Source organism: Rhinoraja longicauda, chromosome 11, assembly GCF_053455715.1.
Source record: "Rhinoraja longicauda isolate Sanriku21f chromosome 11, sRhiLon1.1, whole genome shotgun sequence".
Lineage (NCBI taxonomy): Eukaryota > Metazoa > Chordata > Chondrichthyes > Rajiformes > Arhynchobatidae > Rhinoraja > Rhinoraja longicauda.
This window is the reverse complement of record NC_135963.1, coordinates 43,956,475-43,982,663: the sequence shown is the minus strand read 5'-3', so window position 1 is coordinate 43,982,663 and position 26,189 is coordinate 43,956,475. Positions and strand designations below refer to the sequence as shown.

Below are 26,189 nucleotides of genomic sequence, written 5' to 3'. Positions count from 1 at the left end.
TCTTGGGCACAGGTCGGGAGAGATTGGACCATGGGAGATAGGATGGAAATCATTTCTGTGGGACAGGAGCAGGCAGAAATAATGGGTCTGCCAAGGCAGTTGTGTTTATGGATTTTGGGGAGAAGGTAAAACCGGGCTGTGCGGGGCTGGGAAACGATAAGGTTGGAGGCTGTGGAAGACAGACAACCAGAAGTGATGAAATCAGAAATGGTGTGAGATTAAGGCCTGGTGCTCATCTGTGGGATCATGGTCCAAGGATAAGTAGGAGGAGGTGTCTGGGAGTTGTCGCCTGGCCTCGGCCTGGTAGAGGTCAGCGCGCCAGACTACCACGGCACCTCCCTTGTCGTCGGGTTGATTATAATGTCGGGGTTGCTGCAGAGTGAGCGGAGAGCTGTACATTCAGAAATATCCTCATGTTCAATAGTTTTTGAAGCTCTGTGAAGAATCGGGTAAATATTTCAGTTTGTGACACCTTCCAATCATCTCTGAATGTTAGAACCAAGTTCAAGCAAAACTGATAGGATGGAAATTTATCCCATAATCTCCAGGAGATGCTAAACCAATGTCATTTCGTCCCTAATCCAGCACTAAATCACCAAGTCTCGTATCTAAGAGTGAAATGTGGGCGAGCATAGTGATAAGTGGTTGGGGACATTGCAGCTCCTGTTGATACATGCTTGGGTGAAAATGGAACAGATGTGATAAGGAGCCGGTTGAAAGGAACATCTACTATTGGTTCAGTTTTCACTGTGGGTTTTTATTTGCATTTGAAAATATCAAATGGAATCCAGGCAACTGAGCCCTGATGGTCTGAAGAAGGGTCCTGAACCAAAACGTCACCTATCCGTGTTCTCCAGAGATGCTGCCTGATCCACTAAGCTACTCCATTACCTTGTGGCGGCTCCCAAGGGTCGGGCCATACTACTACCGACCCCTCGGCACGGGAATGGACCAGTCCTGGGAGGCGGTCCTGGACGCAGGTATATAAGGGCAAGGTTTGGGCGCCAAGCCATTCCGGCAGACTAGACCCGTCTGAGACCCACGAACCAATAAATATACCTTCCCAAAATACCTGGCTCCTTGCCTTTATCAACACGCTACATTGGTGACCTCGACGGTCCATTCATTAGGATGGACAAGAAAACAGAAGCCGACCGCCCGTCCGGCTCGCAGGCCGACCAGGCCCCAGCTGTCGACGCGGTAGGCATCAAGCTCCCGACCTTCTGGACCACCCGGGCTCGCATTTGGTTTTACCAAGCGGAGGCCCAGTTCCAGCTGCAGGGCATCACGGTGGATAACACCCGGTTTTTCCACCTGGTGGGAGCCCTTGACCAGGACGCAGCCGAAGAGGTAACGGAGTTCCTCCAGGACCCACCGGCCGACGGTAAATATAAAGCCCTTAAGGAGCTGCTGCTCCAAACCTACGGGCTAACCCGAATGGAGCGGGCCGAAAGGCTCCTCCACATGCCAGGCCTCGGTGACCGGCGCCCATCTAGCCTCCTGAAGGAGATGGTCGCGCTGCTCGACGGGCACAGACCGTGCCTGATGTTCGAGTATACATACCTGCACCTGCTGCCGGCCGACATTCGCCTGCAGCTCACCGACGTCTCCTTTGAAGACACCCGGGCCCTCGGCAGGCGCGCGGACGCGCTGTGGGCGGCGCGCCGTGATGACGTCAGTGCGCTAAACGTCACTCGAGAAGCGCCCGATTTTCTCCGGTCGGGCGGGGGAGCTGTGGAAGGAGTGACAGCTATGCCCCGGAGGCCTGCGAGATCGCCCCCGGTGGCCATTGCGGGTCGTGCACCTGCAGTCCCACATCAGCAGGCTCCAGCCAGCACCAGCAAGAGGTACTGGTGTTATTACCACCAGCGCTGGGGTGCGGCAGCCCGACAATGCCGCCAGCCGTGCACATTTCCGGGAAACGCCGGGGCCGGCTACCAATAGTCCCTGCGGTGGCCGGCCAGATTCACCGCCTCTTCGCCTGGGATCGGCGCTCCGGGAGCCGCTTCCTCGTGGATACCGGGGCGGAGCTGAGCGTCCTGCCCCCTTCGCCGCTGGACATTCGTTCTGGGAAGCGGGGGCCCATCCTCACCGCGGCAAATGGGAGCATTATCCAGACATATGGCGTCCGCACGGTCCACATCGTTTTCGGCGCCAGTCATTTTACGTGGCTGTTTACGATCGCCGACGTCTCCCAGCCGTTGCTCGGGGCCGACTTTCTGCGGGCTCATTCTCTCCTCGTGGACGTCAGGCAGCAGCGCTTGGTCCACTCCGCCACGATGGAGCCCATCGCGTTGCGGCTGAATGACCCCATTGTACGCCCGCTGTCGTCCGTGGACTCCCATTTCGCTCGGGTGCTGGCGGACTTTCCGGATATTATGGCCCCGCAATTCCGGTCATCGACCCCCAAGCATGGGGTGTACCATTACATCACGACTACCGGCCCACCCCTCCACGCACGAGCACGCCGACTCCCGCCTGAGAAACTACGCCTGGCACGACAGGAGTTCCGTACGATGGAGTCCTTGGGGATCGTCCGCCCTTCCAACAGCCCATGGGCATCTCCACTCCACATGGTCCCCAAGGCAAACGGGGGCTGTGGGCCCGCTCCCGCCGTCCCGGGGCATCACCCACCTCTTCACGGTGGTGGACCGCTTCACGCGGTGGCCGGAGGCCATACCACTGGCTGATACGTCGACAGCCACATGCGCTCGTGCGTTGGCCGCGCACTGGATTGCTCGCTTTGGTGTGCCGGTGGTCATCTCATCGGACCGGGGGCCACAGTTCACCTCCGAGCTGTGGTCGGCCATGGCCCACCTGTTGGGCGTGCGGCTGCACCACACCACGGCCTATCACCCGCAGGCAAACGGCTTGGTGGAGAGGTTCCACCGGCAGCTGAAGGCAGCGCTGAAGGCGCGACTCGCCGGCCCCGACTGGATGGACGAGCTACCATGGGTTTTGCTGGGCATCCGGACTGCCCCCAAGGAAGACCTGGCTTCATCCTCAGCGGAGCTCGTCTACGGGTCTCCGCTCACGGTGCCCGGGGAGTTCGTGCCCTCATTGCCGGGGCGAGAGGAACCACCCTCATCCACCCTACATCGCCTCCGAGAGCGAGTTGGAAAGCTCGCACCCGTGCCGACGTCCCGCCATGGGACATTCCGCCCTTACGTGCCATCGGCCCTCCAGGACTGCGCCTTTGTGTTCCTGCGCCGTGACGCCCACCAGGCGCCACTCCAGAGGCCGTATGAAGGCCCGTACCGGGTGCTGGAGCACGGGCAGACCACCTTTGTTTTGGACATGGGGGGCCGGCCGGAGGCCGTGTCAATTGACCGCCTGAAGCCGGCCCACTTAGACATCGACCAACCGGTGCGGGTGGCCCGGCCCCGCCCACGAGGTCGCCCCCCTTTGCGGGTCCCACCGCCTGTCTCTCCAACTGTGCCTCCGCCGGCCCCTCTGTCGACCGATTACCGTACGCGGTCCGGTCGGGTTGTGCGACCACCAGTGCGTTTCGTGCCTCCGGATCTGGGGGGGGGTACTGTGGCGGCTCCCAAAATACCTGGCTCCTTGCCTTTATCAACACGCTACAACCTTATGTCTTTTCTGTTAAACCAGCATCTGCTGTTCCTCGTGTCTACGTCTGAGCTCTGATACTCTACAGTTCTACTTGTTGCTTTTTCTTAAAATGCAGTTATCTATTTTCCCATTATACTCATGAATTCCCAGTTAATTGAACTGAAACCTTAGTCTAAGTCTATCTATTACACCCAGCCTGAAAATCCTCATGGTCCTTATCAATATTGTAGCAAAATGTGATCTGTTTTTCTCTGGATCCAACTAGCTGTTAGGATATTGGGCCAGATATTTTGCAGAGACGGCAGCTTTGAAAGTTTCAAGAAACTTTCTTTGAAGGTGTCGAGAGGCGATCAGCAACGTTCAGAATTTTGATAGCTGACTGACCCCAGGGACTAAAGTTTCTCCAGCTGTATTTCATTCAGCTTTATTGGGGCAGGATATGTATTGAACTTAACCTGAACGTAAGTGCCGACTTGACGAGCAGGTCAACGATGAGGATGAATGGCTTACCATTGACCTGAAAATTTAGTCAATTGTGTAAAATAGCTCGGCTGACTTTTAAAACAGTCGTGCTTCCTTAACCCAACAGTTCTTGCTGACAACTTCAAGTCAAATCCTGGCATTAAGTGGCAATATTTCAGTTCAGAAGAAGGGATTTTCACCATTTTCCCCGCACATAAGTTTCGCTGCAAAAGTGGCTACGAACATCGGAGCAGGTAGGAATTTGTAGTATTGTTCTTTTAAGGGCCTTGAGTATTCATTTTAACCTTTTAAACCATTTGTCACCCAAGATTTTGTAGAATATGCAGTTTTATTAAGTTGCTAAAAGTAAATACATTAGTTTAAAAATGTGTTTTATAGGATTTTCTCGGCTATTGCATGGAGGAATGTATTGAGAAATGTATGCAGAACCCTGGGTTTTTTATTTAACACCATGCACGTAGGACCTCCAGCTGAAGATGAAACTTCTTTGTCATAAATAATGTATCAGTTGCAGTCAGATTACTGCAAAAGTGGATTATAATGATATAATGTAATAAAAAGGAAATGCTGATGCTTGTGAAGTCCCATCTAATCCCACTCCTCCCCTTGTTCCCCCCCCCCCCCCCCCCCCGATCCACTAAAAGTCAGTTTAACCGGTTCCACAGTTCGCAGTGACGTGTCCCTCCTGGGATCACACCCCTCGCCAACAATTGTCCTCAGGCCAATTTCTTGAAAGGAACACCTTGCCTGAGGTCATCTGTTGCCGGCACTGATCTTTTCTTCCTTCCATTCCCCTCCTTCCCCCGCCCCCCCCCACCCTACACACCACGTGCACGCCCATGCACGCACATTACACACACGCACATCGGTCTGAAGAAGAGTCCACATCCAAAATGTCACCTATCCACTCTGTCCAGAGCTGCTGCCTGACCCACTGAGTTACTCCTGCATTTTGTGCCTGTCATTAGATAATAAATGGTGTCGGGTCTTTAATTGGTTATTTGTATCATTCAGTGTGAATTCCTTTACTTAATTCTAATGGATGTCCTTTTCACTTCCTGATCAACCAGTATTATTTTCCTCAAATTTTAATAATTTCAGGTTAAAAAAATTGAAAATAAGGGAAATTCTGGATAACTGTAATAAAAATATAGAAAATAATCAGGCAAAAAATAATCATGTTTGTCAGGCATAGAAAAAAACATTTTGGGTTGATGTATTGTTATGAACACTGGTGTGATGGAAGATCATTGACCTTAAAGCATTAACTCCTTTTCTCTTACCACAGATGTGGCCTGACCAGCTGTTTCTGTTTTTCTTTCCCTGGTTTGATCTAAGTGCAAGATTCCAATCAATTTCACTTTGTGCGGAAATGTGTTATTCAACAAAATAGCTCTTTCTGATTTGTACATATTAGTTGATAAAATTAATTAATCACTGATCGGTACCAGGAAGCAATGATATTTTTTCATGAATACAGCTAGTTGGTACCTTCAAAGATGTGAATCAGGTGTGAGGGAACAGTGATTAGATATTGGGAAAATATGAAAGAATTATTGAATTTATTCTTTGTCTACCATTCTCTCTTGCAAAAACTTTTGGGATTGTTTTGGTACAGGCCTGTTTATGTTTCTACGGTGAGGCCACAATCAAAGCACATTGTGGTTGTGGTAGATCATGGGGCTTCGGCCACAGACACCCAGCTACAGATAGCCAAGGATGCTGCACAAGTCATTTTAACCTCTATCGATGAGCATGACAAGGTTAGTTCCTCTCAGCCTCACCTGCACGGTTAATGCAGATATGTATACCACACCACATCTCTCTACAAGTTCTTACACAACTAATCTAGAAATATGATCCAAATCCTTAAAGCACTGAGGATGGATAAAATTGGTACAAATGCATAACTTTATTTGGGCAGTGGGAATATTTGTTTGTGCTCAGTAGTCATACAAAAATGGTGATAATGCATAATTTCCGCTGTGGAGATTAGATGGTGTTTCTAAGGAAGCATGAATACTACGTTCTAACAGAGGGTCGCCAAATCAAAACGCTGATGGTTTTATTTTTCCTTAGGTGCTGCCTGACATGACTTTATCTGGATTCAGGGTTTCAGCATTTGCGGTTTTGTTTTATTTTCATGAACATTCTATGTTCCTAATTTTATATTCTGTATATGCTGTAGACCATGCATGCACACCCACCCACTTGAAGACTTACCCACTCTGCATGCATAGTCAAACACAAGCACCACACAATCAGTGAAGAGTTGCCATAATCCTTCATAATGGGTTAGAACAAACAAGGTGATAGATTATATGTGTAAGTACAAAAAGAGTAAAATATCATTCGGAGCAGAATGTTGGTTAAGATCTGTTTGTTCCTTACAGTTAGTGACCCATTAGTTATGAAGAATGACCACTTAGGATTGGGGGCACCATACTAATTGAGTAGGTACTTTCAAGTGTGGGAGGAAGATGATGAGAAAACCAAAGGAACATAAATATATTGTAATTGTCGTGTGACCAATAAAAGTAAAATACTTTGTCATTAAAATTAACTATAAAGTTGGAGCAAGGAGCACAGAAGGATTAATGCAACCAGTGAAGAATATCTCTTCAGAATAATATTTTTGTTTGGTCACAGATTTCTGTGCTGGCTGTGGCAGATGCAGTCCGAACTTGCTCACTGGACCAGTGCTACAAAACATACTTGTCTCCAGCCACCAGTGAGACTAAAAGAAAAATGACCACGTTTCTTAGCAACATAAAGTCGGTGGATGGTGCCACACAGCACGCACTGGGCTTTCACAAAGCATTTCAGTTACTTCAGAATACAAACAACAGCACGAGGATCCATTCACGTGAGTGTACGGAGGCATTGATGACAGTTTGAATATTTAACTTTCTCTTTAATGCTGAAAATTGAGCTACAAGAAAAAAATAATTTGCACCCAGAGTGACTAATGTTTCAATGTTTTGGTGCCTTCCCTTTATCAAGTTCTTTCCTCATTGTGCACTGGACGGCACTGCCAGGGTAGTTTCAGGGGATGAATGGCCCTCTTAAAGTTTATTTATGAACTCTGGCTTCTATTGGTGGCAGATTATTTGTTTCATACAGTATTGCACAGATTATTTGGCATTGAACATGGCTAGAGACTCTGGGCTGTGTTTCCCCCCTCCCCCTCCTATCACTCCCTCACTACACCACTCTATCCCAGATGCCCCTATCCATGTGGTGCCCCGACTGCTATCACAGTGGAGCTCAGTTCCCCAGCACAGACATGCAACTCAACTTGGAATGTTCTAACCTGAATGATTTATTTTATGTTGGCTAATGCCTATATTCTCTTTCCATCTCTCCATCAACTGGCTTCTGCTCTGGCTGCAAACGATCTTTTACATTTTCAAAGATTCATTCTCAAGTGAATAGTCAGTGCATCCTGAAAAGTCTGTGGATGTTTATGCTGTTTAGGGTGAATTACCGGACCAGGGAGTTGTATGCTTTGAATGCTCCTGTTTTCCTCATACAGTTCTCAGCCTATCCAAGTTTCAAAATGACATTCTCAGACCCATGATTATCCACTCACAAGGACATCCCATCTTTGTCTTGCTGTGTTATTTTAATGGTGTTATTTTCTTTTTCAGTTTCTGATACTATCATAAATTGGGATATGGACTCATTGTATGTTAACAATTGCAGAAGGAGGTTCTCCTCACAAAGAGAATGCAGAGGTTTCAGGTGCAATAGTTGCACTATTTGGACCAGCAAGGCCTTTGACAAAATCCCACATGATAGGCTGGTCCGGGAGGATAGAGCACTTGGAATCCTGGGTTAGCCAGCCAATTGGAAGCAAAATTTAGCAAAAAAACCCAAAAGGCTGGAGAAGCTTTTGTTTTTTTTGCTCAAGATTCCAGCATCTGCAGTTTCTTGTGTTTCAAGTTGAATACAAATTTGGCTTTATGAAAGGAACCAGAGGGTAATGGTGGAGGGTTGTTTTTCTGATTGTAGGCAGTGGAGTGCAACATGGATCGATGCTTAGTCCCCTGTTGGTCATAAGTGATAGGAGCAGAATTAGGCCATTTTCCCCATCAAGTCTACCTGCCATTCAATCATGGCTGTTTCATCTCTCCCTCCTAATCCCATTCTCCTGCTTTCTCCTCGTAACCCCTGTCTTCCCTACAGCCATTTAGCTATTAAACACTACAACCTCAAATATGCTCTGAACTATATAAACTATTATTGCACCATTATTGTTTGTTTTGTGTGTACGTATGTGTATATATATATATATATATATATATATATGAGTATGTGTATATATACACACACTGAACTTTATTTTTCTCTCTCGTTAATTATATTGTTTACAGTGTGCTAGGTTTACATATTCTGTTGTGCTGCTGCAAGTAAGAATTTTATTGTTCTATCTGAGACATAATCTGGGGGACATTGCAAAACAAATATTGGGATGCAAATATAAAGAAGTTGTTTATAAAGGTGGTGAGAAAAGAAGATGATTTACTCCAATGATACAATAGATCTGGAGGCACATTTAACTATAAAGCCTTGTCTGAGATCAACTAGCATTTTACAGATTAGAGTTTGTGTGTTGATTCAAACTGTGTTTCAATAGCATGTAACACTGGCTTTAGCTGTATGATAGCACTGATGGAAGAATACTGGACTACATACAGTAGGGTCAAACTGGAATGCAGAATAGAGTCATTGTTAAGTGAACTAAAAGTTTCCTTTTTAAAATTCTAGCCACTGACATGGTGATAATCTACTTGTCGTCTGGAATTACCTCAAAAGATTCCTCCGAAGAAGAGAAGAAGGCAACACTGAGTGTTATCAGTGAGCAAAACAGACATCTCAATAACTCCGTGATGATCCTGACTTATGCCCTGATGAATGGTAAGACATTGGTTTACTTGTTCTGGCATTTTGTTCTGAGCACGAATACTCAAGAATAATTTCTAAAGTCGAGTGTATTTGAATGATCTATTATTTCTATCACAGCTATAATATAATGATTTTGTAAAGTGACGGTGCTTCAACTGACCAAACTTCAACCAGCCATTGGCATCGACGGAAGATCAAAACAAAGATATTTTTGTTTTCTTGGGGTTGCTACAGGATCCTTCGCTGCCTTTGAGGTCCCCTGTAAAGGTTAAGGCTGTGGTATCACTGTGGGCTGTGGCACTTCAATTGAATAAGACTGCTTTCTAATTTATTTTGGAGCTAAGAGTTCATTCTTTATTTTCATCTTTTGGATGGGCTTCGAGTTATTGGATTAGAACATCTGCTGACTTTGGTTATATGCTATTGATGGAGTCTTATTGCAAAGATGTTTAAAAACAAAAGAACTTGAGAAATAGGAGCACAGGAATGCCATTTGGTCCTTGGCTGCACCGTTTATCGTGATTATGGCTGATCTCTCTTTCCTGTATTATCCCCGTTTCTTTTGATTCCTACATTGCAGAGCTCATCAGTCTCTTATTTTGAATGATTGAATGCAATGATTGAGCCTCCGCAGCTGTCCAGGATGGAGAATTATGAGATGAGTCACTCTAATATTTGGCTGCTTCTTTCCTTTGTTGCTGATTATTCTCCAAATCTTAACCAAAGTATCTGGATCAAAAATTCTGATGACTCTGCTCCAGTGGCAGAGGTGCAAAGAAATTCTCAGTTTCCAAGGAGTAGATTGTAGATATTCTCCAAGGTGAGGCTGCCCATGCCTTAATGGTCAGCAGGTGCTCCCGATCACTAACCAGAAGTGCACCCAGGAGCTGAAAAAAAAGTGAAGTCTTTGGCTCCTGAAGAAATTAGAAAGTCGTTTTATTCAGTTGATGTACCACCTCCCAGATTGATGAGCCATGTCGAAGTTTTATGGGGACCTCAAGGAAATTTGTGCTAGCACTCCATTGTCAATAGTTAAGTCTTTAATGGACATGAGAAGGAATTCTGCATTGGGGAATTGAAGCAGGTAGAGACAGGAGATTCTTTACCCCACACCTAAAAAATTGCCATACGCTCAAGCGGTAATAATGAAAATCTTCCCAGTGTCTTTGAAAGCTTCAATATGTTCATCTACCTGAAGAACGGTGTGGCAGATCTTTGAGAGTAACAGAATTGGGGGGACTGAGAGCTGAGTGCCAGCTTGTGCAATCTGAAAGAACTTTATGGACATCAAGATAAAAGTCTAGCAGAAGAATGGATTGAGTAGTTACTGTAGATGAAGAATGATGGTGATTATTGACGTGGCTGGAAGAGAAGTATCTGGGGGATCCTTGTATTGAAGGAAATGTGAACTACTATCTGCAGCACAGAGCAATTTGAAAGTAAATTGGACAGCTTTCATAACAGTATGATGGGAGTCCTTCTGTTGGGAACTTGTTTGAAAAATATTGTCTGAACGCATCAAAGTGATTTGATGGTGTTGAAAACAATGACCAATGTTATTTGTCAAAGTATTCAGAGGTAGAGTTGTGGATATATGGAGTATTAAAATCACCAGTGTATTAGTTGTCATATCATTTTATTGGCAATCATTTTTTAGCTCGAGCAATTGAGAGAATTAATAATTTGATCACAACACAGCAAAGTTACTTTGATGGCATCACAGAATCTGAAGTACTGAATCACTCCACTACCATAGATGCAACAATGTATGTCAACCATGCTGTGATGAGGCGGTGATAAGAAAAGAAGTATATTATTGGGATGTTGGTCAATTATTGAGAATCTCATTAGCTACGATATCTATGAGAAACAGCAAAATACATGGACGTTGAGAGTGAGGTGGAGCTGTGGTCTAAAGTTTCAGAGGGTTTCAGAAGCACTTATTGCCTTTACTATTTTGCTTTTATGTCAATATGTACTAAATAGAGCAGAATCTCGATTGCTTTATTGATAACATCAGCATTTTTAGTTTTAATATTTTCACTTTTATTTTAGAGGGCATAACTGGATTGAAGGAGCTTGCCTTTCTTCGAGATTTAGCAGAACAGAATTCAGCAAAATACAGAGTTCCTGATCGCTCGACACTCCCAGTTGTAAAAGGAACAATGATGGTATTGAACCAGTTGAGTAACTTGGAGACTACTGTAGGAAGGTTTTACACAAATGTGCCAAACCGAATGATAGACGAAGCAGTGTTCAGTCTGCCATACACAGATGAGATGGGCGATGGTGAGTAAATTGTTTCAGAGTCTTAGAGTGATACATTGTGGAAACAGGTCCATCAGCCCAACTTGCCCACACTGGCCAACATGTCCCAGCTACACTAGTCCCACCTGCCTGCGTTTGGTCTATATCCCTCCAAACCTGTCCTTTCCGTGTATCTGTCTAACTGTTTCTTAAACGTTGGGATAGTCCCTGCCTCAACTACCTCCTCTGGCAGCTTGTTCCATACACCCACCCACCACCCTTTGTGTGAAAAGGTACCCCTCAGATTCCTAGTAAATCTTTTCCCCTTCACCGTAAACCTCTGCGTGCTCTCCTCATCTCAATACTTTCTTGGTGTCTGTTAATGTCTTTTCAAAGATGATGCATGTCTTTTCCTATCCGTGGCAATCATCAGTTGCATTAAACGTTTATTACAAGACCGAGTCCGTCCAGTGAATCAGTCAGTGGTGCACTGAACCAGGAGGAGGAAAAGTTTCCAGTTTGAGGCTCATCCATATTTAACTAAACTAATAGGGAGTTGTTGTTCAGATGTGTGAGAGATTAAAATTAATCAAAGTTACCACTCAAGATATTGGTCCATTAAAAAGGAAAGGGTAAACTATTTACCCTTTATCGCATAGTTAATAGCATTTAACTATTGTCCTTCAAATATTCAAGGTGTTCCAAAGTGGTTCATTTCGATTTGTTATAGGCACGCTTGCATTGATAAACCGGCTGGTAAATTGTCCCTGAGCAATCCTGTGGTAAATAACTGGATAATTGGTATTGATTTACTATTGGCACTTGTACTGAGATGTATTGAAAAGCCTTGTTTGCGTGATATCAAGTTAAATCATATAAATACACAAGTGCAACCAAGCCATACACAAGTAGAACAGGTAGTGTGAAGAGAAAAAAATACTAGAGTGCAGACTGTAATGTTGCAAGCCTTGCCACAATCAACTGGTGTCTGCAGGAATCTCAAGACTCTAGCTCGGGTTGAAATTCCCTCTTCATGCTCTTGGATGACTTTACAGAGGTTGTGAATAGATTTCTTGTACCGCTTGGGATCATTTGACCTGAACGCTGCAGACTTGGACTTTACCTGGGAATGGACATCATGGTTTTTCCTGATAATGATAATATTTGCTAGTCATTGAGTCATACAGCTTAGAAACAGACCCTTCCACTCAACTCACTTACCTAAGCTGGTCCATTATCCCTCTAAACTTATGCACTCCATGTACCTATCCAAATGTCTTTTAAATGTTGTTGTAAATGTACTTGCCACAACCACTTTCTTTAGCAGCCCATTCCATACACCCCCCCCCCCCCCATCCTCTGTACAGAAAAATCTGCTTTTTTATTTCCCTTTAAATCTTTCTCATATCTACCTTAAACCTCAGCTGCCTAGTTTTAGACTTCCTCACGATTTTATAAACCTCTATAAAGGTTACTCCTCGGCCTCCTTTGCACCAGGGAAATTAGCCTATCCATTATTTCCTTGTATCTTAAGCCCTCCATTTCTAGCAACATCCTTGTTACTCTTATATATCACAAAATAACTGCAGATGCTGGTACAAATCGATTTATTCACGAAATGCTGGAGTAACTCAGCAGGTCAGGCAGCATCTCGGGAGAGAAGGAATGGGTGACGTTTCGGGTCGAGACCCTTCTTCAGAACCCTTGTTACTCTTGTGCTCCAGCTTAATCACATCCTATTACATGGCAACCAAATCAGCACGCAATATTCCAGCAACATCCTGTCACATGATGTCCCAATTCCTATACTCAGTGTCTTGACCAATGAAGGCAAGCATTCTTCTTCACCCACGTGGCCATTTTCAGGGATCGAGGTAGATAAAATTTTGAACAGGACAAATTTGAACATCGCTGGGATATATTTTATGACGACCTTTTAAGGGGAATTGGGACCTTGGGATGATAACTGATTTGAAATATGGAATCTCCCAACAATAGTGTAATAGTGTAGCAGTCTTAACTTTTAGCTTGCCCTAGATGCTGATATCTTTGGAGTGGTTCACAAACATGTTTCTGCGGAGAATGCTACTATTGAGCAAAGAATCACATTAAAAAAGTACTCTCTTTGTTCAGTAGTAGTTACTTGCCGAAGTAATTGAATAAGGCATTATTAAGATTAGCAGTTAGGTATACCATGACCATGAGCAAAGGGATGTGGCACTCAAATTTGTATCATGTGAGTACTTAAGCAAGTCACTGAGGGACATGCTGGTAATCATAGAGCCCATTCCTTAGATATATCAATGTTTTATAAACCCGAATAACACCCGAGTAAGCATCCCTCCTATTCTTTTCTCTTCATTCTGTGATAAATAACTTTTTCTTTCAATTTTATTTTGCAGGATTGATCATGACTGTTAGTAAACCCTGCTACTTTGGAAACATGCTGTTGGGAATTGTCGGAGTAGATGTGAATTTGGCTTACATTCTGGAGGACGTAACTTACTATCATGATTCTTCTGCCTCCTATACGTTCTTAATAGATAACAAAGGTGAGATGATTTTCACCACTATTCATTGGAACCGCAGGCCAATGTTATCTTAACTGCCCAGGAGCAGAGTTTTCATCTATCACGCTTCAAATTGACTGAATTCCACAGAGCAAGAGTTCAAGCAGATAACAGACCTACGCAAACAAGAAGAGGGCATGAGAGGTCATTTTGAAGTGGTTGTTCCAGACTTAATCAGCAGTAAAGAACCAGGGTTAATTCGATAATATTGTAATCGGAGTCATCGCTTCACCTGTCATTCATTTGTTTGTTAATTAATTGGCTCCCTTTGTGAATACTAGAAATTGATCTGAATATTCCACAGCATTGGGAATATGATTCAATTCTTAATGATTTAAGAAATGATTAAATTAATTTTTTCCTTTCCCTTTCAGGCTATACCCTTATGCACCCGTCCTTGACACGACCATATCTGCTCACAGAGCCGCCTCTTCACACTGATATCATTCACTATGAGAACATTCCAAGATTTCAGCTCGTCAGGCAGAACATTCTCAGGTAAAAAGTCAATTGCTGGCTGTTAAAGAGAATAAATAGCCTTCCAGTGTGAACAGATCATGCCAGGAGCTTGCTTTATTGATCGCCTGATCTGCACTGCGTTGGCTGATCCCATATGGGGCAGATTAGCTTCCCCAATGAGCATTTTGCATCCCCATCTGCACAGCTCACTAAAATACTCCCAGCTCACAAATTAAAATGATTTGTTTTATTTTAGCAGAGGAGCTTTGTAACGGTTTACAAATCGCGATACATACTTTGGTAGTGACATTTTTCAGATGGTGTCTTCCATCGTATCCTATGCTGGTCTAATCAAGTCAAGTCAAGTCAATTTTATTTGTATAGCACATTTAAAAACAACCCACGTTGACCAAAGTGCTGTACATCTGATTAGGTACTATGGAAAAAATGAAACATACAGTAGCACGCAAACATAACAGCACATAAAAAACAGTTCACAGCGCCTCCTCAATGAGCCTCAAACGCTAGGGAGTAGAAATAGGTTTTGAGCCTGGACTTAAAGGAGTCGATGGAGGGGGCAGTTCTGATGGGGAGAGGGATGCTGTTCCACAGTCTAGGAGCTGCAACCGCTAAAGCGCGGTCACCCCGATGCGATCCCTCTTATAAAAGTTAGCAGAAATAGATAGGCCCTTGTCTGATGGTTTAATTCCTTGGATGAAGTTGTAGGTTACTATTCAGCAAGGAAATGTTATCTTCAAAATACAAAAAGACCTTAAATAAAAGAAAAATACTGCAGATGCTGAAAATCGATTATTATATTACTATAACTCTCATCTTGTTTGTTCCGTATGTTTATGCCATAGTTATTTCTCTGTCCTGTTGTTTCTTTATGCCATTCTCATCCACAAAAAAACGGTACACGACCCGCACAATTTTAGGCCCACCTTACTCACCATTGTCCTGGGGAGTGTTTAACACAAGTTTCATTCATATTGGTCTTATATTTTTAAACTTAGAGAGATTTTAAAGCTTAAAAATTACCTTAAAAACCAATGCTTGCCATGTTCAGCGTACGTCGTCACAATGGGACCCGCCCGAGTGACGGCCAATGAGGGAGAGGGGGGCCCACGATGACTGCTGGGGGCGGGATCTGCCAGAGTGACGGGAGTGACGGTCAATGAGGGGGCGGACGGCGGACGGGGGGGCTGTGTGTCGACGGGCTGCCACTAACTCACCCACTCTATCCCCCTTGAATCCCCCCCACCCACCCATTCCTTCCCTCCTCAACCCTCCTTCTTCCCTCCCCCCCTCACCCATTCCATCCCCCATCAACCCCCCCCTTATCCCTCACGCTCCTCACTCACCCGCGCCCCCCCTCCCCGACGGGAGGATGGAGTGGGGGGGGGGGGGGTTGGGAGGAGTGGGGGATAAGTGGGGTTGAGGGGGGATGGAGTGGGTGAGTGGGGGGAGGGAAGGAAGGGGGTTCAGGGGGGATGGAGTTAATGAGTGGTGGGGGATAAGGGGGGTTGAAGGAGGGTGGTGGGGGGTAGGAGGGGGAAATAAGGGGGGTTGAGGGGGATGGAGTAGGGGAGAGGAGGGGAATGGGGGGGAGGGTGCTAGACCAATGCAGGAGAGGTTTTGGGGGTTGAAGAGGAATGGAGTGGGTGGGGGAGGGGAGGGGGGAATAAGAGGGATGGAGTGCGTGAGGGGAGGAAGAGGTTTGAGGGGGGATCGAGTGCGTGAGTGGGGGGAGGGGAGGAGGGGTGGATAAGGGGTTCAGGGGGGATCAAGTGGGTGAGTGGGGAGGAGGGGGGAATAAGGGGGGATGGAGTGGGTGAGTGAGGGGGAGGGGAACCAATGCAGGAGAGGTTTGGGGCCAAGGGTGGGTGAGGGGGATGCTGAGCCCACGAGCTGCCGCTAACTTTAATAGATGCGCTCCCCCCCGCCTGGAGGACCGGTACCCGTCCAGGCGTGCCCTGTGCCTGACCTTCCTCCCATGGTGCAGCGCGGCGGCAGAGTGTCCTACTGTTCGTCGACGATTGCCGCCGTGCTGCAGGAGAGGCTTTGGGTCCAAGGCTCCCTCTGGCTGCAGCGCTGGCGGCACGGGGCCGAGGTGAGTGGCACCCTCTCCCCTTCCCTGTCCCCCCTCGTCCGCCAATGGCCCCAGGGGACACTCCCCACCCGGCAACGGGCTTAGTCAGTTGGAGAGGGTTGACAGGCCTGCAGGATCGTCAGTTGGGAGAAGGTTGCCCCAGGAGAGGCCCGCAGGAGAGATTTGGACCCAACAGGACCACCTCAGTCTATCTAAATTCAAAGCAAAATGCTGGAATTATTCAAATTAGACAGCATCTGTGGGAAGTTCAGTTCGCATTATAGATCAGTGACCTCTCAGCAGTTCCTTGGACATAACTCCATGGAGATTAAACTTGCTCTTAATTTTCAACTCCTTTTCATGTGTGACTCTGGTGTGTTTTCCTTTGTCTGATTTTATTCCAGTTACTAATTTTGAACCCCTCAGTCCTGCCCTGTTATCAGTTTTACTTTAAAAGACACTGTGTTCTGTCACAGAGTTCATTACTAGATAATAAACTTGATAATTCAATGAAATCTCTTCCTCCATTGGTCACTAGAACCAATGATTTGAAAGTTGGCTAAGTGTTGTGAGCGAAAATGAATGGTCCCGATAGTTTTGTTCATGCATGTAAATTGTCCTCACTTGTGTATTTCTTCTTCACTGCAAATTTTGCTGAGTGTGTTTTGAAGTTTGAAATTCATGGCAGTGTTAACTTTATGCTGGCAAATAATGATTTCTTTAAAATCTCTGTGCAGTCTCCCCTTGGGCAGCCAGGTTATTACTGTACCTGTAAACTCCTCTTTATCTTGGCACATTAATCGATTGCGAGAAACCAGGAAGGAGGCGTATAACGTCAGCTATGCTTGGAAGTTGGTAGGTTGTGCTTTGCTTAGTATGTGTTTGATTTGTTTTTTTCCTTCTTTGATCTGCAGAGATATGTAGCTTTGTGGTTAAAAACCGGAAGAATGTGTTTAATCAGGGATGCTTTTCATAACTACTCAATTTATTTATCTCTTTAATGGCGTATCACTAAATGTTTGAAATCAGATTTGATCTGAGTTTAAAACTTTTAAAATCGTGAATGCTGATAAATGGTTCATTAATAGACTAATTGCTCCGTTTTTGGGATACAATGTTATTTTGAATTTTCAAATAGTGGAAGCAGGGTTCCTTATGTTGAGCATTTCCGTGTAGAAGTTCAGGCGGCCATGGTGGCGCAGCAGTAGGGTTTCTGCCTTGCAGCGCTTGCAGCGCTTGCAGCGCCAGAGACCCGGGTTCGATCCCGACTACGGGTGCTATCTGTACAGAGTTTGTACGTTCTTCCCGTGACCGCGTGGATTTTCTCCGAGATCTTCGGTTTCCTCCCACACTCCAAAGACGTACAAGTATGTAGGCTAATTGGTTTGATACAAGTGTAAATTGTCCCTAGTGTGTGTAGGGCAGTGTTAATATGCGGGGATTGCTGGTTGGTGTAGTCCCGGTGGGCCGAAGGGCCTGTTTCAGCGCTGTATCTCTAAAAAAAAAGTGACAGGCCCTCCAATTTACTGTCTTCAGGAGCCTGAGTGATAACATTGTAAGGAGATCTGGTGCTTTCAGATACACCTGACCTGTTGAGGAAATGGTTGCCCCACTTCAATTAATGGCATGAGGATCCCAAAGGCAGTAGAAGAACAAATTTCAGAGACACCATCATTCCTTATGGCTTAACTGCACGTGTGACCCAGTTTCTGCACCTTTTTCTCTCATTGAGTTGTAGAAACCTTCCAAAAAGAGATATGTCTGTGCTAACTTGTAGTTTAGTAGTGAAATGAAATCTCCAAATGATATAAATGCAAGGCTTGGAGCACTGCAAGCCTCGGGACATTTTGAAACGTACCTTTGAATATAAACATCGTCAATTGGCAGGTCCACTTATTACTGTTAAGTGTAACTTTATAGTTTAAATAGTAATCTTTCAAGATGCAGGGAGAAACAGAGATTTGAGATGCTCTTCAAACATAGACTGGGAGAGTGATTCGATCTGGGGCAATAGTGGAGAGATGGTGTGAACTTCTCTAAATTATTTTTAAACCTCACTCGTGGGCGTCCTTGTGCTGTGGCAACATAAAGCTACCTGTGACTCAGATTCAGGATATAACTGTAGGAAGGAACAGCAGATGCTGGTTTATACCGAAGATAAACACAGAATGCGGGAGTAACTCAGTGGATCAGGCAGCATCTCTGGAGAAAAGATATATTTTTCGGAACCCTTTACAGATCCAAAACGTCACCTATTTCTTTTCCCCAGAGAGTCTGACGACGTGTTCTGACCCGAAGTTACTCCAGCATTTTGTGTCTATCTTCAGAATATAACTCCATTGTAATTAAACTCACTCTTACATTTCAACTCCTTTTCACGTGCATAACTGATATACCCTAATACGTTTTGCCCTTTGTCTGATTTTGTTTCATTAATTTTGAACTCTTCAGTCCTGTCCTGTTAACAGTTATACAGTAAAAGGTAATGCGTTCCGTCATAGAGTTCATTACATAGTAAACTCGCTTGTTAATGAAAGCTCTTCCTTGGGTTTGATGTGTGTCACTGGAATCAATGAACTGATAAATGAAATGAAAATTGATGAGAAAGTTCTGACACTTCTTTGTCTATGTAGGTGCAGGACACATCGTTTATTCTCTGTATCGTGATGGTACAACCTGAGGTGCCAGTAAGACACCTGAAAAATTTGAATACTGCCCCAAGTAGTAAGCTTCTGTACCACAGGTTGGATCTGCTGGGTCAACCCACCTCCTGTTTGCATTTCAAGCAATTGGCAACACTAGGTAAGAAACACCTAACCTCTCAAAAAGTATGTTGAGCATTTGTGGCTTCCGATATTCCACATTGCTCTTTCCCCCTTTTGTATTTCCCTCCCGCTTATCACCCACAACTGCACCAAACGAAACCAAGAAGCCAACTGGATGACATACCACAGATCTCCACCAATTTTATTCTGAAGTGATATTAAGTTAGTGATGGAAGAAGGTTGATGATGACTTGAGTTCCCTCAGTCAATTTCCTTTTTATTTGTGCAGAGAAATAAATACCTTTCTGAAATCATCTACGTATTCTCACTTCTACTATGAGCTAGATCAGGAACACTGGATTAAACTGTCTCGCCCGTATCAAGCTCCTCTAAGCAAGGAAGTTTTATGGAACACTGTGCCACTAATTTGTGGCATTTTGTCAAACAATTAAGAAATCAAGATGTTTTTCTGAGCAAGGAGGTTTTATGGGACATTGCTGCTAATTTGTGGCATTTTCTCAACCATTAAGAAATACAGATGTGAGACTCAGCAATCTTACAATAATGTTTTAACTTGGCTTTCGTGTTAATTATTATTGTGCCTTGATTGTCTCGATTGCAGAAAGTCCCACAGTGATGCTGTCTGCAGGCAGCTTTTCATCTCCATTTGAGCACCTGAGTCAAGCAGAGACAAAACGTATGGTGGAGCACTACACAGCCTATCTGAGTGACAACACGCGTCTCATCGCCAATCCAGGACTCAAGGTAAGTCTTTTGCTTTTACAAGTAAGTGTTCTGTCAATTTAATAAATGTGCTTAAATTATCTTGTTACTTGGTTCTTGGTTTTTGGTCCTCCAAAATATTCCAAATGGAATTTAAACTGGAGGTGGCGGAGTATGGACTTAAGCAAGAAGGGCTTCTTGGAGAAGAGCTGCCTTAAATTTAGTTGCGTCTGGTTGAATAACTATAGTAGGGTGAAGACTATTCCATGCTTTAATTGTGCGAGGGAAGAATGAATTGCTATACACATTTGTCTTGATAGCTGGTATCTCAAGCTGAATCGAATGCCCTCCTCTACTCCTGATAGGTTTGGGTTTGGTGTAGATGTGGTAATCTATGCCGAGCTTACCATTTAACATTTTGTAAAAACAGGTTAAACGGTGGGCTTTACGTCTGTCTTGGAGATTGTTCCACCCCAATGAATTTAGAAGTTCGGTAACACTAGCTTCTCTCTCATAGGTACTTGTTACTAACAAACATTGTCTTGGATTTAAAAACCCAATTCACAATCAAACAGGATGTCAGGATTGTAAATAGGTTGGTTTGGTCTCTGAGGCATCATGGGAAGAGGAGGGTGTGAACTGAGTTGCTAACGTATTATGCTTTGATGCATAGATACAGAAATAACTGCCTGCTCATGACATCCTCTCACTGAACAGTACTGACATTTCACAGCTGCCCAGACCCTCATCTGAAGTGCAGAGGCAAGTGCTGCAGCAATTCCTTCAAATGCCAAAGGTGAAGAGATAATGTTCCATAGACGGTATTATGTTTAGTATATTGAGCAGAAATGTAAAATTGGATCCTTTATTCCAAAATGTAGGTGGCTGATAGTATTGTTTTATTAATATTGGACGGAAGGTAAATCAGTGACCAGATAGGTTACAGTGTGCTTTTACTAACAACAAGGTCTGTCAAGCATGTGACAGATTTTTCAATAATTATAGTTCCAGTTTAGAGAATGGATAATCAGGACATTAGAAATGTCCTAAAGAGAGATTTCTAATCAAATTGACTGCAAATTGGTGTATAATACTCCTTTAATAAATGCATTCCTTTGACCTTATCACTGCAGCTGCAGGTTTAATGGCCCATTTTGGAATATGCCTCATTCTTTCCACAAACTAGCGTGGAGTAATCATTAACCCTTCATATATTGGATCAATATCTACAGTGTGGAGAAAAAAGTCAAATTAATTAGTATGGTTTAATGTGTTGTGATTTTCTTGTGTAGGAAAAGTGCTTTTATTCTGCCTTTAATTCAGCCATTACTCTTTTCCAATGCCTTGTGGTTGAAAGTGCTCTCTCTAGAAATAAAAAAAAGACCCAACTTGTAACCGAACTGCTGGGGAAAGTGGGTGCAGGATGATGTTTCCACCCACCACTGATCCCTCAGCTTTCAATAGAATGGAAGCCGAATCACAATGGGGAGTTAGCAGAGCAGCTGAAAATCTGGTTGTCAAAAATTTTCTTGCACACTAAATCTTATGAAATGTGTATGTTGGCAATTAATAATTCTTTGTTTTTTGTTTCTCCTGTACTTGCTCGATCCTTCCCGCATCTTCACTATATTCAATTGTGATTTCTTGAATTGTCTTTTAATTACTTTTTCTTCCTAGGATCTCACAATTGCTCTTTGTTACTTCCTCTGTCGTTTCTTTTTCCTGCATTCTCTGTTTTAAATCCCAAGCTTGACATCACCTAATTACAGTCCTGGATTTCGCTTTCATATCCCGAGCTCTTCTCGATCCTTTTGACCCTTCATTGGGTTTCTCAATTTTTAGATTAAATTCTTAAAGGGAATCCCTTCAGGTGTCCACGTGTGAAATTAAGCTTATTATCTTTCTCTTGTCTGGATAAATTGAAACTCTAAAATCTGCACAAAATCTTTTTTTCATATGTGAGGGAAGCTGTCCGTACAATTTTATATAGTCTGATTTAAAAAAAGCGTATTAATAGGATTGATTCACAGCTTTGAAAAGTCTCAGGCAGGTCTTTAAGAAGCACTGTTTTTCTTTCCCGTCTGCCTGTGTGTAGTCCTCTGTCAGAAACGAAGTCATGGCTACCAGTCACGTAACAGATGAATGGATGTCACAAATGGAAATCGGCATCCTGAACAGTTACATTGTTCGTCGTTACATAGCAACACCCAATGGGGTGCTTCGGATTTACCCCGGCTCTCTCATGGATAAAGCATTTGATCCCACCAGGAGACAGTGGTGAGTTTTACAGGATCCACAGGAAGAGTTATACCAATAGCCTCTGAAGTAAAGCTTTTTTTTTTTAAAGAAAAAAATGCTTGCTTCTCACCACCGTGAGCAGAGTCTGCCTAAACACTGAAGTGATTAATGATGTTAGTTGTGCTAATGGTGTGAACAACTTATTTTGCTGATCCTGAATCTAACATTATTTGTTGGTTTATTTGTATTGTTTTAAATTCAGTGGTTCCCGTGGTTCCTTGTTTTTCTACTTGAACATGCAACATAAAAGATGCTGAATATTGTTTTTGCGATGAGGACAACTCGTGTAACCCCCCCCCCCCCCCCCCCCCCACGTGTAGCAAGCTCCCATTCACAACTAGAGTTGCTGTTGTAGTCAACAAAGTGCTTTTAAGCCATTCTGTTTTGACACTGCTCCCAACCACCCCCTCCTTTTCATCTCGAGCCTTTATCCCCCCCCATCTGCCAAGCTTTTCCCCTGACTCTCACTCTGAAGAAGGGACTGTGCTCACTGTGGCGAAATGTCACCCATTCCTTCTCTCCAGCCTGGTCCCGATGAGTTACTCCAGCATTTTGTGCCTACGGTTTAAACCAGCGTCAGCAGTTCTTTCCTACACAAGAGATATTATCAATTAAGTGGCACCTGATCACGTTTTAAGGAAAAATATTAGTTAAAACCCTGGGAGCAGCTTGGTATGGCGCAACGTAACTGCTGGGAAAAATAATATTTTGCATTTTATTCAATAGTGTATTTCTAATTCATGCCTTGAAAAGTTTTTTTCTAATTCTGTGAAATTGTACTGTTATTGCAAGGTATCTCCATGCATTGGCAAACCCAGCTCTGATTACCTTCACTGGCCCATATCTGGATGTTGGAGGAGCTGGTTACGTTGTTACACTCAGCCACACTATTCATTCTTCCAGGTAATGTATAGACTTTAAAGAGTTTTACTGGTATGTTGCTTGGATTAAAGGGAGTGGTTGGACAAATTGGATTGTTTTCTCTGGAGTGACAGAGGTTGAAGAGAGACCTGATCTCTATAAAGTCTTTATAAAGTTATGAGAGGTAGATGGTCAGACCCTTGTTCCCCAGGATGGAAATGTTAAAGACTACAGGGCATAGATTTAAGGTGAGAGGGGCAAAATTTAAAGATGATGTGTGGAACAGGGGTTTTCTTTTGTGACAGGGTGGTGGGTGCCTGGATCATGCTGCTGGGGATGGTGGTAGAGGAAGATATGATAGTGGCATTTAAGAGGCTTTTACATAGGCACATCGAGATGTAGGGAATGGAGAGAGATGGATCACGTGCAGGCAGAAGAGATTAGTTTAACCTGACTTTGTGTTTGGCATGCACCGAAGGGCCTGTTCCTGTGCTGTACTGTTCTATGTTCTATCTATTGAGGTGTTAATTTCATTCAGTTTTGTTGTGTACATCTGCAAATTATGTTGCTTAAGAATGTACAAGTTGCTGATTTTGTACCAGAAAAGATGTGGCAGTATTTGACGAGAGAAACTATATATTAGCATTTCCTTCTTGAGTTTAGGACTCCATAATGACCGGAAGCACCAGGCTTATTGTTCATTGAAGTCATCCAATTATGCTCAGTCACTGGGCCCTTTCTTAGGATCCATAGGTGGAGCACTGGTGTTTCCCAACACTTAACACTAGAAAAACTGCAGCTCATTTGATTTTAATGGAGAGGAGTGGCTGTGTGAGGCTGGTTATTGTCTCGCACAACAATGAAAGTTTCCATGGATGTGACTAGTTTTATGTCCTACCATGTCTTAGGATATATATTTGTGGGAGGGTTGCTCGATGATCAAGAATGAAACAATTACTCCCAGGAATGTCTCATTGGGTGATTTGCTGAAGGTAATAATGGACTTGGCAGATGGGTGAGTAGTGGGTGTTAAGGAGCCGCCGCTGTCAGAAACTTCTGAGCCGTTTTTGGAACAAATCTTTTTATGGAAGTGTGAACACTTTCATTTTACACCAGCTTGTTAATTTTTTATGAAAAATGTAGAAAGTTGAAATATAGTTTAGTTGATTGTATTACTGTGAACATACAATCTGCTTGCCTCATTGTCTGTTTATTTCTGAATGAATGGAGGTTATTTTTCGATTGATTTATCAGAAAATTGAGATGGAAAGCAAAATGCAAAAAAAAATTCAAGAGGAACTATTGATCAGGTAAACATGTGAAACAAATATATAAAAGTATCATCTTTTGAACTTCCTCCCCAGGTCCCTTTCGGCACCGGGACATGCCGTGGCAGTGATGGGTGTGGACTTTACCCTGCGATACTTTTACAAGGTTCTTTTGGATTTATTACCCATCTGCAATCAAGATGGAGGCAACAAAATCAGGTAATTCTAACCGAGGGAAGGTCAACTCAGTAAAGCACAAAGAAGAATAACAGACATTTTTCAGTGGCTATCGTTTGGCATTTTAATAAATTTGAATAACTGTATAGTTAACGCAGAAGGATGTGCAGATTCTATTATCAATGGAAGATCGTCTTCATCTCTTCAGATTGGCATGTTTACTCTGCAAATTTTATTAAAATATAACCTATTTTAAATTATCTGGTTTACTGCTATTGTTTTCTGATTATAACTTGTAAAATGTTTTTTTTTAGGTTGTTACATAAGACCATTAGCTGTTTTGTTAAAAGTTTCTTTGAACATATTTACTTCCTGTCAATAGGTGCTTTATCATGGAGGATAAAGGTTATCTCTTGGCACATCCAACTCTAATTGACCCCAAAGGCCATGCACCTGTGGAGCAGCAACACATCACACACAAGGTAAGGAAAAAAAGTCACTTGAGCACTGAGCTTTGCCGAGTTTTTGTTTTTTAATACAGCAGAACTTCACTGTTATCTGCCAGTTTGAACTAGTTGATCAATGGAGTAGGTAGTTGATGTTTGGGAATTTTGAGAAAAATGTGGTGAAATTATTTATCAGTTGGCTATAATTGAGAGCTAAATTATGCTATCTGGGCTGTTTAATTGATGGGTTCTTCAATGTTTTGCCTCTTAATTGGGACTTGGATATTCTCAGAGACATTGAAAACCCAATTTTATGATTCATTGCTTTAGCTGCAAGCCAGATTGGAAATCCAGATAAATCTCGTGCATCTCTGTAACAAATATAGCATTGGAGCATACGATCACAATACGCATACGTGTACATCACCTCTATATGTCAACACTTTAATAATTTGTTGATAAAGTAGTAAGACTAACAGCTGAGTATGTTAGTGTTTTTTCATATATTGTTGTGCTTGCTTTTCTTCCTTAAAAAGTGGTACATGTTATGTAAATATATTCACTGATCTGCACTGGAATTAATGCAGATGGCTAAAACAGTGTCTCCATAGCTGTCTCTGTTATTGGTCTGCACTGCTCATGCTTTTAAGTGGTTCTGATTGGAAGAGTGCTGATGGTGTTTGTGATTTAAGTACTTAGGGTCTGGCAGTGGCTCTGAGAGCTAATTAACCCCCTTGTAATCATTGGGGAATGGAATGTGCCCCAAAAAGAGACTACAGTACATGCACTTACCAGCTAAAAGCATTTGTGCAGATAAGTACCCAAATCGGCAATTTTATTTAGGTGCTAATCAGTACATGCATTTCTGAATTGTAAAAAATAACATTAATGATAACTCTTAAGGGTGTAGAATCAGTCATGAAATGTATATATCTGCTTGTTCTGCTGTCAGATAGAGCTACACAGCTAACCACCATTTTCCAGTAGAATTAAAAGGAAATATTTTCTTTATTTTCTATCAGGAACCTCTGGTGGCGAATGACATTCTAAACCATCCCAATTTTGTGAAAAAAAATCTTTGCAACAGCTTCAGTGACAGGACAGTACAACGATTCTACAAATTTAACACCAGCATTGTAGTAAGTCTGCTTTTAAACAGCACGGTTTAGAAATTGTTCTCAGTCTCCAAGTACACTGTGTCCAAGGGTATTGTATGTCAGAACAAGCTAACTCTCACATTCACAGGGAACATACTTCCCACTATAGCAGAGGTGAGGAGAAAGCTGAGAATAGGTTAGGTGTAATAGGTACGGTTTAGT

General features: G+C 43.5%; 1 protein-coding gene across 1 annotated transcript in view; it reads left to right on the top strand.

The window, feature by feature from the left end:
- Nucleotides 1–26,189, top strand: part of cachd1 (cache domain containing 1) — a 163,274-nt gene that overhangs the window by 111,116 nt on the left and 25,969 nt on the right. Inside the window, exons 5-19 of the mRNA XM_078407508.1 lie at nt 4,163–4,289; nt 5,675–5,819; nt 6,706–6,922; nt 8,827–8,976; nt 11,020–11,253; nt 13,614–13,763; nt 14,156–14,279; nt 17,070–17,187; nt 18,966–19,134; nt 19,720–19,862; nt 21,916–22,097; nt 22,911–23,021; nt 24,344–24,466; nt 24,807–24,906; nt 25,893–26,009. Of these exons, the coding sequence (XP_078263634.1) occupies nt 4,163–4,289; nt 5,675–5,819; nt 6,706–6,922; nt 8,827–8,976; nt 11,020–11,253; nt 13,614–13,763; nt 14,156–14,279; nt 17,070–17,187; nt 18,966–19,134; nt 19,720–19,862; nt 21,916–22,097; nt 22,911–23,021; nt 24,344–24,466; nt 24,807–24,906; nt 25,893–26,009 (2,210 nt within the window). The remainder of the gene's footprint in view (nt 1–4,162; nt 4,290–5,674; nt 5,820–6,705; nt 6,923–8,826; nt 8,977–11,019; nt 11,254–13,613; nt 13,764–14,155; nt 14,280–17,069; nt 17,188–18,965; nt 19,135–19,719; nt 19,863–21,915; nt 22,098–22,910; nt 23,022–24,343; nt 24,467–24,806; nt 24,907–25,892; nt 26,010–26,189) is intronic.